The following is a 10,413-nucleotide window of genomic DNA, read 5'->3' as shown; positions in this document are numbered from 1 at the left end:
CAAAAATTAACAGACTGATTTGCAGCTAACCCAAGACTTGACTGAATCACTAAGGAAGAGATTCTGCCCCTGTGCTCAGCCCTGGTGAGGCCACAGCTTGAGTCCTGTGTCCAGTTCTGGGCCCCTCAGCTCAGGAAGGAGATTGAGGTGCTGGAGCAGGTCCAGAGAAGAGCAAGGAGGCTGTGAAGGGATCCAGCAGAATTCCTGTGAGGAAGGGCTGAGGGAGCTGGGGGTGTTGAGGCTGGAGAAGAGGAGGCTCAGGGGAGACCTCATCACTCTCTGCAACTCCCTGAAAGGAGGTTGGAGCCAGGGGGGGGTTGGGCTCTTTTCCCAGGCAACTCTCAGCAAGACAAGAGGGCAGGGTCTCAAGTTGTGCCAGGGGAGGTTTAGGTTGGAGATGAGAAAGAATTTCTTTCTGGAGAGGGTGATCAGGCATTGGAATGGGCTGCCCAGGGAAGTAGTGGAGTCTCCGTGTCTGGAGATCTTTCCAAAGAGCCTGGATGTGGCACTGAGTGCCATGGGCTGGGAACTGCAGCGGGAGTGGATCAAGGGTTGGACTTGATGATCTCTGAGGTCCCTTCCAACCCAGCCCATTCTATGATTCTATGACTGTTCAGCAAAGTTCCCCATCCAGTGGCCAACTGCGAAGGTGCAGCTGATGTTCCTGGCCCTGCGCATCATCTCCTGTGTGCAGCACTCACAGCTCAGGGGCAGCACACACAGGGAACTAGTAGGTGCAGGTCATCTAAACATCTTTAAATAAGAAATAACAGATAAATACCTTAAAATAACACCCTCACAGAAAGAGGTTCCACAGGTGAAAAATACAGGATACTACATGTCTTTGAGACAACACTGGAAAAAACCTGCCACATTTCTCAGGCACTTACTCAGTAGTTAAGTTGGAGGTTTCTCTCCACATTCACACTCTTCTGACCTCAGCACTTTGGGTGTCAGTACTTTCTGGCTTGCCACTGGGTAGTGCCTGTCAGTCCATCACTGCACATGGTGTGGAATATTAGCCCTAGGTAAGCCCAGATGGAAACAAAAGCTTCTCCAGATCAGTGAAGATATTCAGACATGAAGACTATTGATACAGCACAGTCTTTATTATACAAAAAAAATAAATAAAGTTCCTAAAGAGAAGATGTCAGGTTAATAAAAAAACATTTAGGATTTAATAATTTGTTTGTAATTAGGCAACAAATTACCAAAACTTTTCACTTGTTACAAGTGATCAGGCTCTTTCCAGTCGTCAGCTTCATTACTTGCTACCCACACAGCTTTTTATTTCAGCAAATCCAACAATAAGGGACAATTAAAAATTCCTCACTGAGTGACCAGAGGTCACTCTGCATACTCCTTCAAATCCCTGATGAGATCAGCACCTGCACAGCACCACCTACACAATTCCACACCTATATTCTGATGTGTAGCCCTCTAAGGAACACTGCTTTGGAAAGAGATGCACATCAGTGCACTTGAAGCCAGTTCTAAGAAACTAAACCAAGTACTTTAAGAATATTTAGGTTGTATTTGCTAAAAATAACATTCCTTATGATCTACCTTTCACTATTGTGATTGAGAAAGTGATGAAAAAAGTGCCACAGAAATTCATGTTACAAAAAAAAAGTTGTTTCCTGGTACAGCACACAGATTCATACTCCATTTCTTAAATTAGTAAGCATAAACACTGCTGGTTTCATATTCTGATGTTACCAAAAACTGGACAAGTTCTGGGTTCCTAGAATAAGTAAAAAGTTAACAAGCCTGCTGGTGTTGATCTTGTGCCCACCCATTACTAAAACAAGACACAAATTCAGTCAAAGTACCAGTGTTTGACAACATCTAGTCCATGATTCTCTTCACATATTCTTTGGTTGTGCAGAGAAACCTCTTTACTAATTTCAAATGACAGCTTCTGTACTTGTGTGAAACTCCTGGAACAAAAGGAAGATAAAACAGTTACTCTGCAGGATTAACAACTTCTGCTTGACACTAAAGTACTTCACTTAGAATCCATAAACAAAACCCCCCCAAAATCTTTATTTTTTCTGTAGATAATGTAGGGATAGGAATACACAAAGAGAATTAAACTAAGTGCTACTATCCTCTCAATTAACTCTCCTCCAAAATACATTCTGGATCTATTCTGGCAAGATCTACAGATTTTTCTCTGAGTATTTAGCCAACAAGTCCTTTCACCTGAGTATTTTAAATACCTTTGAAGCTCTTTCTCCAGTTTCTGAGACACTTCTTTGAGCTCTTTGAGCAGACTGGGTGCTTTTGCACTATTTTCTGAGTAGCTTGGCATAAGTTCTGTCAGAAGTTCCTGTGTGACAGTTAACTGCTTCTGCAGCTCATCTACAATATAAGATGTTAAAGGTATCATTACAAATGCATGCAGTGACAGCAGTTAATACAAGATTACTTACTAGCAGGAGTAATTACAGGGACAAGTGAAGAAGATGATGGAAAACCCCCATTTGATCAGCTTTCACAAACACACCATAACAAAATAAGACAAATTGTTTTTAGCTATTGTGACTAACACCAGCAACAGGCTCTTAAAATCCCTTATCAGGTTCTCTAGTCAAATATTTTTATAAGATAGAAATGCAAGAGAAAAAACAAGCTTTAAACATCCAGATTTCCCTAATCAGTTACACATATTGCTATTGGCATGTGCCCCCAACACAAAATTTAACTAGTCCTTCCCTTCCTTCCTTCTTTGTTCCTCTCAAGACCTGACAAGAATTTTATGTTTTTCAATAAAACTTTTCCATTTGTTTGGAAGTGCAAGCAAGAGTATTCTAAATGGTTTAAGAATCTTGTTTCTTGCAGACCAGCAGTTGAAAAATGTAGCTTTTGGTCTAGACTTCAATACAAAGCACCAGTACTAACTTATTAAACAAATATTCTCTGCTTCAGGACATCACACAATACATTTAAGCTCTGGTTCTACAGGAAATGTGAGCCAAGTCTGCCCAGGTGATTTTCTCTCTCAAACACAGGAACAAGAAGAGATCACAGCATTTCTCCAGCTCCTGAGTACACAAGTATGTACCCATTAGGAAGAAGAAAGGAGAAGTAATGCCATGAATTCAGTTGAAATATATAAAATACTTGCTAAAGAAAGTGCATATGATCACTGTCCTAGATTAGAAAGTGAATTTTTTTCCTGCTGCAAGATAAAAAACCTGTTCAAGTGCAGTTTAGTGGTTAACAGAGCTAAGAATTATTCATAGCAAAACCTGTGACTAATGTTGCAGCCTGGTGTTCAGTCAAGCTCCCAGAGCACACACAATTCCCTCCAGTGGCCACTTAAATCCAGCAATAACAATGTAAGAAACTTGACATCCCACACCCCACTATTTCTGAAAGTAAATTTTATTAATCAAATATTCATACCCAAATATGTCAGTGTGTCTCCTTCTATGTGGATATTCTTCATGGGTAATTCATGTCTAGTGTCATCCAGGGAATGTGCAAAGCTTTTATACTGCTCTTTAAACTGTTCACAAACAGGAACAAGGCGAGAAAGTACTTCCATCTGAAAAAGACAACCAACACTTCTTCAAAAGCAGCCATCTTATCAGTACAGAGTTGGCTTGTTACAGAAAAAGAATTTCTAAGCCCAAATCCCAACCTGAAATTCTCCTTGACAGAGAATTCCAGAAGTTTGTGCTGTGATATTCCTTTTGTGCTGGTTAATAGGTTTTCTTCTGCCACTTCAATGAAGGCCACTTCAAAGAAGGCCAATGGCATCCTGGCCTGTATCAGGAACGGTGTGGCCAGCAGGTCCAGGGAAGGGATTCTGCCCCTGTGCTCAGCTCTGGTGAGGCCACAGCTTGAGTCCTGTGTCCAGTTCTGGGCCCCTCAGCTCAGGAAGGAGATTGAGGTGCTGGAGCAGGTCCAGAGAAGAGCAAGGAGGCTTTGAAGGGACTGGAGCACAGATCCTATGAGGAGAGGCTGAGGGAGCTGGGGGTGTTGAGGCTGGAGAAGAGGAGGCTCAGGGGAGACCTCATCACTCTCTCCAACTCCCTGAAAGGAGGTTGGAGCCAGGGGGGGGTTGGGCTCTTTTCCCAGGCAACTCTCAGCAAGACAAGAGGGCAGGGTCTCAAGTTGTGCCAGGGGAGGTTTAGGTTGGAGATGAGAAAGAATTTCTTTCTGGAGAGGGTGATCAGGCATTGGAATGGGCTGCCCAGGGAAGTAGTGGATTCTCCGTGTCTGGAGATATTTCCAAAGAGCCTGGATGTGGCACTGAGTGCCATGGGCTGGGAACTGCAGCAGGAGTGGATCAAGGGTTGGACTTGATGATCTCTGAGGACCCTTCCAACCCAGCCCATTCTATGATTCTATGATTCAAAATGCCTGGGTCAATACCAGTTTCCTCAGAGGACAGAGCAGTCAAAGTGGTTTATATTTGGTATTTTGATAGTTAACAATGGATTCTCCAAAAGACAAAAATTCTTGTTTGATTTTTGTAATGCATATTTGCTAAAAGCAAACACAGCTGCAGTGTTGAGAAACCATTCACTCAAAAAACTAATTATTCATTAGAAACTTTCCTTCTTACGACCAGGCCAAAACTATTGATGTCTAACAGACAAAAACAAGGCCAAAAAAAATGTTCACCAGCATTCCAGCTCTAGCTACAAGTGGAACTGCAGGATGTTCATGTGGTTTAAGACATTTCTCTCCTGTGCAGCAACTTTGCCTAACAGCTCCAACTTCTCCTTCCACATTAGACAGCAAAAAAGGGACAAAAGTGTTTGCTTAGGTTATTAAAGAGCATTACATGCCACAAGAGGGAGAAGATATTTTAAGAAAACTTAAAACTGTACCTCGGATGGCCACCAAACCAGAGAAACCTTCTCACTACTTCATAAGTCAAAAGTAGAAACTGTACAAAGTCCTACCTGTTTGTCTAATGCTTCACCAAGTTTCTGGTCTCTCTCTCTGAGCAGAATTTCACGCTTCAACTTGTAGAACTTCCTCTGTTGTCTCTCCTTTCCTTCACACAACCTAAGCAAGTTTTCCTCTGCTTTTTCCTCCAGCTCAGCAAGATTTTTTCCTCCCTATTACATCAAAAAAAATTCACAGCTAAAGTAACACTACATTTAAGCAATTAAAATACTCTGAAGAAAGAAATGGAAGCCTCAGACAAGGTCAGAGCTTCAATTAATGAATCAGAGACTGTAATGTTGAAGCCCCCTCCACCTTCTTTCTCCACCCTTGCTAATTTTTTTTGCAAAGGAAAAATGTACCTTTACAACTCCAAGTGAGCAAAGAACAAAGTCACTGCCACAGCCTTAAACCCCACACACTCAGTTTTACATAACCCTGCTTCACAAGGAACCAGCAGCAGCTTAATGACCTGGCACTGAATTAATTGAATATTGAAAGCCAGGCACATAAGCTCATAAAGTCCCCAAAAACCCAACTTCTACACATCAGAAAATACAGACAAGGAACTAAACAATTCCTCAATACAGAGTCCCTCTATTTGAAACACCAAATACTTAACTGGCTCTCACCTTTGCTCTGAGGTAAGTTAAAAGCATTGTCTGAGATTCCAGCTGTCTCATTTGAGAATCAGAATCATTTTCCTTCAGAAAACAAAAGAATAGAGTATAACAAAAACTATTTTTAAAAAAATTATATTATATATATATACTTATTATATATATTTATATTTTTATATTTATATCAAACTATTTAAATACCAAATAGTTTTGGTATTTAAATAATTATTTTTCCAATGTTCAGATAAATTACTGAGGTTCCAGTTTGTGCAAGATTCACCATAATCATCATGAGTCAGCCTGATGAAAACAGCTTGGGGTTTTAAACAACTAAATACACGTCTGTATTCCAGCATTGTTTAAAACATTTTCAAGAGATTTTAGTAAAACTGGTAGAGAACTTGAAATTTCAGTGTGACATCGAATGAGACTCTTAAAAAAGGCACTTTTTGTTAGTTTTCTAAGCTGAATGGTTCAGAAAATAGCTAAAGATAATGTAGTACAACTAAAAAGTATGGGCAGAAATACAAAAAAATAACTTTGAGGAGATGCTACAATTGGAGGAGATTTTTTACCTCAGGAAATGGAAGAAAAGCTTTGGTTCTTGTTCAGACATCTGACAAACAACCATTGCTAGCAGTAGAAGGGACTTACCCTCTGACTTTTGCTAGAAGGCTTTAGATCAGCCCAGCTCCAAAAAGTTTTGGTAAAGATAAAAGACAAACAGAAAATCTTAACTGCACCCATTTCAAACATAAAAAGCCTAGCAAAGGAAAGCAGTGAACTCACCATCTCTTCGGAGTCTTCAGATGTCTTTGAAGCATTATCAGACTCAGAGTTTGAATCAGGAGCATTCTGGGGACCAATTTTATCTGTACCACAAGAGACAAGTTACTGCTTTCTGCTAGGGTGGGCCAACACACCACCAGGTTCTCCAAAGGCAAAGATAATTTCAAAATTCCTGTGTGTAACAGTAAAGGTGACTTGTGCTCTATTTCTGGCACATGAGAAGAGCAGATCATAAAAGCATTTAGCTTTAAGGGACCACTACAGATGTCTGGGATAGAAGTTTCAGAAGAGCTGTTAATGACACTCCATCTGTTACAGGAACAAACCTTGGAGGTCTGAATACCTCTGCCTAAAGACACTGGAAATAACATTGACTTTATTTAAGAAAACCCTTCTGGGAATATAGAAGAATACAAGGATTATTTGCAACAAGTTACAGCATGGGTGTTAAAAATCATTTCACATGAAAGTGAGAATGAGTGAGAGCTTACCATTAATAGCTGAAAGATCAAGGTCTGGTCGACCAACTTTATCTCCATCTAATAAAGTGGACTGCAAGTCATTTTTCTCAAAACTATAGTGATTTAATGAGCCAGAGGCAGTGTCTGTAGAAAGAAGCTGTTATCAAACTAAAAGAATTAGAGCAGATTCTTTACAGGTTCACAATCACACGTTTTCACTAATGTGGTAGCTTTCCAGAAACTTTTACACGTTTACTTTACACACATCATTTGTATGCTCCCTAAGTTACCTAGAGATAAGTTAGTTCAGGATGTTATCCTCTTAAACATTTCAGAAGTCAACACCACTTTGATGCAAAAGGCAATAATGTTGTTTCCTCAGGGTTTTCAAGTTAAGGTTTTAAAGGAAAATTCTTTTGCAATTCTCACAAAAGAAATAAAAATGGGTTGGTTTGCAGATGGGCAGTTTCAACTATTTATACTGCATTTATTAAAAAGATTAAATTAAAAAAGCAGGGGAATGGTGAGGGCACAGCAAAAAAAGTAGTTCAAAGCCTTGTGGAGAAGGGAAGAGCTACACTTTTTCAGACAACCCAATGACTGAATTCCAGATTAGTTTTCTATCAGAATACCCACACAAGAATTCAGTGCACTCCAGTTTACACCCCTTAACCTCACATCAAATTTCTTAATTCCCTTTGTATGCAGAAAATAACTGGCAGTGATGCAAGTAAAACCACCTCATAACACCATTTTAGATTTGGGAAGCGTTCATACATTGGTAATAAAAATTCACAAAAGAAAAGCTTTCTTCTGGTAAAACTTACCAGCAGGAGTTTTACAGCTCCGCTGAAGAACTGATCTTTGTTTAGTTGCAGAAGATGGTTTAACAGTAGACGTTGAAAATAAGTTCACTGAACCAACCTGACAACCAAGAAACAGCATAGATGGAACACAAGCAGGAGCTGTCACCAGAAATATATCTTAACTGCAGCTTGAACAGAGACAATAAACAACTATAACCCCAAGGCGTTTTGGTGCTTTGCAAGTCACCTTAGTACAGCCTTAAACTCCCATTCCAGTCTGCACAAAGTAACACACCACGACTCCCTCATTACCCCAGCAGAGTCATTTCTTGTTTGGGTCTCGCTGTCACACCCCCCCCTCACACAATTTCCAACCTTTGCCAAGCGGCCCCTGAGCCCAGAAAGCGAAGGGTTAAAAATTACATTCGCGGCGTCCTTATAGTTCTGCAGGTAACGAGACTTCACGATTCTTCCTCCTGAAGAAGGAGCACACAGAGCTCAGCCGGGCCCGCCACCGCGCTTCCCGCCTCACCGCGCTTCCTCAGAGGGAGCGGGCTCCCCCCTCACCCCACAGCTACCTCTCCGCCGAGGCACATTTCCGCCCGCCACCGCAGCAGCGGAATCGCTCGACAGCTCGGACATACTGCAAAGAGAAGGATGTGACAGCGGCAGCGGGCGACGAGAAACACCGACCCCTCACAGACACCTCAGCCTCCCGCCGCCTCAGCCGCCATCCCGTTCGAACGGTAGCGCAGGCGCAGCACCGCCCCCGCCCTTCAGTGCCGGCGGGACAGCGCGCCCCCTGGCGGCTCGGAGGTCCCACGTAAGCCAGTACACCCGGGGGCTCCCCCGGGGCTCTCCCCAGCCGGGGGGATGTCACCCACCTGGGCTGTGTCGCTCGAGGAGTCCCCGCTCCCCTCGGCACCGGGGTAAAACCGGAGAAATGAGAGCCTGGCAACGCCTGCAAACCCCAAGCATTGTTGTTTCCCCAAGCCCCTGGGTGGGAGGTAACCACTGTCGACAGCTTCAGCTGGTAAACGTGAAGAACGTTACGGGAGGGATAGCCTGCCTCAATGTTAAAAAATAAATTTAAAAAAAAAAACTCAATACAAAAACGAATCGCTAGAGAAGAGCGGCGAGCACCGGCACCCCCACAGCATGAGCCCTCACAGCACCGTGAGGTGAAGCTCCTAGAGGCTGCGCTGGGTCCTTTCCTTCTGACAGGAACCCACCCCCTCTCGCTTCTCACTGCCTCTAAAAGCACCCGAGCCGTAACGGGAGCTTCAGTTTCAACCGAGACGACCACAACCCCAGCCCAGCCCGGGGGCTTCGCGCCTCCCGCCCCTCACGGAGCCGCTGCGGGAACGGCGCACGCGCCCTGAGCGCGCGGTGCTGAATGGGCGCCGCCCTATTGCCCCCCCCACCCCCCCAATACCCGGAAGTGGCGAGCGGGGCCTGTGGTAGGCGGCGGTGCGGGGCGCCAGCGCTTCACCCACCGGCTGAGGTAAACGGCGGTCAAACGCGACCCTGTTGCCCCCTTTCCCCCTGCCGCTCCCTCTGGTTGGAGTTCGTTCTCTGTGGGTCCTTCCTTCTTTTTCTCCTCTTCTATAGGCGACTGAACTCTGTGGGGGCATCGCCTCAGAGGGACGGGGGGTCTCTCCGTCGGGGTCGGTGTGGTTGAGGGGTTCGGGGGGTGCGGAGCAAGGCGTGGGGCTCTGTGTGTCCCTCGGGAGCCGTCCCTCCCTCGGGGCGGTGAAGCTGCTCGGGGAGGAACGGGCTGGTACTGTGCTGGGTGCCTGGGCTTCTGAGTGGGGTGGCAGCGGGGTTTGGTGCCCGCTCTTTTTGTGTCTGATGTGCCCCCAAAGCTGGAGGTGCCCCAAGAGATGGGTGATGCCGCCCCTCGGAAGCCCCCGGCTCTCAGCCGATGTGTGGGGGGCACTTCCATCTTCTTATTGCTCTCCCAGCCCCTCAGACTTCTGCTTTTTCACACGGTGTCTGTAGCTCTCGGAGTGAACAGTGTGTAAACTTTCCTACCAGTAGCTCAGCATCTTTCAAAAAAAAACTTGTTAGAACTCTCTGGGTTCTTTTGTTTCTTTGTTTTGGTTTGGGGTAACTCTTGGCAGTATCAGTACTGCTGCTGTGTTGAGTTGGTGCTTTATCAGGGTGACCATCGTTGCCTGCTGGATGTATGCCTCTAGCTGTTTGTATCTTGGTAGTTGGGTCTTTTTGGTAAGTTTGGTTTTGCAATCTCTGTAATGTAAAACTTTTGCAAGCTGGAAACGTCTTTTTGTTCATGTTTGTAGATGAAAAGTAGCAAAGTACTGTCCTGCTTCCTGACTCCTGTGACCATATAGTTGTGTGATCTTAATGCAAGATGACTTCTCAGTCTAATTTTTAGCCTTGTTTTATATTACTCCGTAAGTATTTTGGCAAAATTCTTCACCAGCTTTGTTTGCAAATCCTGTATGTGAAAAGTGAGAAGTACTTGAGTTGCTAATGAGTTCAGTATTCTTTGATTTCACCCTCTGGAAATGGGTGGCAGTGTAGCAAAGGTCTGGAGATGATCTCAGGCCTCTGGCAAAGGCAATTAGCCTTTTAAAGATGTCATCAGCATCCTCCCACATTACTCCTAGAGGTGGGTTGGTATCGGTGTGTCTGCCTCGGTGTTTGCAAATAAGAGTTTGTCATGGGTAATTAGAAGCTCTCTGATTTCAGGTCTGTTGGCTGGAATATGTAAGTGAAGAACTTGCCCTAAAGGAGCTGTGTGAGGCAACCTTACATTCTGGTTTAGTGTGTTAGTGTCACACCCATCAAGTTTTAGTAAGCCTT

General features: G+C 44.0%; 2 protein-coding genes across 6 annotated transcripts in view; one reads left to right on the top strand and one right to left on the bottom strand.

Annotated features, from left to right (window-relative positions):
* Positions 1-1,150: 1,150 nt before the first annotated feature.
* Positions 1,151-9,515, bottom strand: HAUS8 (HAUS augmin like complex subunit 8). Of its 2 annotated transcripts, none has more exons than XM_030466292.1 (10): positions 9,020-9,515; positions 8,008-8,060; positions 7,606-7,702; positions 6,809-6,922; positions 6,318-6,400; positions 5,541-5,612; positions 4,923-5,081; positions 3,412-3,553; positions 2,223-2,364; positions 1,151-1,940 (listed from the first exon to the last, which is right to left on the bottom strand). In XM_030466292.1, the coding sequence occupies exons 1-10, from the start codon at positions 9,216-9,218 to the stop codon at positions 1,820-1,822; spliced, it is 1,182 nt and encodes a 393-aa protein (XP_030322152.1). In that variant the 5' UTR covers positions 9,219-9,515; the 3' UTR covers positions 1,151-1,819. The 2 variants fall into 2 exon arrangements, with proteins under 2 accessions (XP_030322152.1, XP_030322153.1); XM_030466293.1 differs by lacking the exon at positions 9,020-9,515 and adding an exon at positions 8,163-8,337.
* The window catches only part of MYO9B (myosin IXB), a 40,704-nt gene continuing 39,286 nt past the window's right edge, over positions 8,996-10,413 (top strand). For all 4 annotated transcript variants that reach the window (XM_030466164.1, XM_030466163.1, XM_030466162.1 and 1 more), the window contains exon 1: positions 8,996-9,088. The gene's annotated coding sequence lies outside the window, so the exon portion shown is untranslated. The remainder of the gene's footprint in view (positions 9,089-10,413) is intronic.

This window comes from Calypte anna, chromosome 28 (genome assembly GCF_003957555.1).
Source record: "Calypte anna isolate BGI_N300 chromosome 28, bCalAnn1_v1.p, whole genome shotgun sequence".
NCBI classification, from domain to species: domain Eukaryota; kingdom Metazoa; phylum Chordata; class Aves; order Apodiformes; family Trochilidae; genus Calypte; species Calypte anna.
The sequence above is the reverse complement of the archived record's forward strand: the minus strand, read 5'-3'. Positions and strand labels throughout refer to the sequence as shown.

Excerpts from the sequence above, each read along its gene's own strand:
- HAUS8 (XM_030466292.1), bottom strand. The coding sequence starts at position 9,218 with ATGCCCCCACAGAGTTCAGTCGCCTATAGAAGAGGAGAAAAAGAAGGA. Across the intron at positions 6,401-6,808 it reads TGATCTTTCAGCTATTAATG|ATAAAATTGGTCCCCAGAAT; the intron begins GTAAGCTCTCAC and ends CTTGTGGTACAG. Across the intron at positions 5,082-5,540 it reads TAACTTACCTCAGAGCAAAG|GGAGGAAAAAATCTTGCTGA; the intron begins GTGAGAGCCAGT and ends TTGATGTAATAG.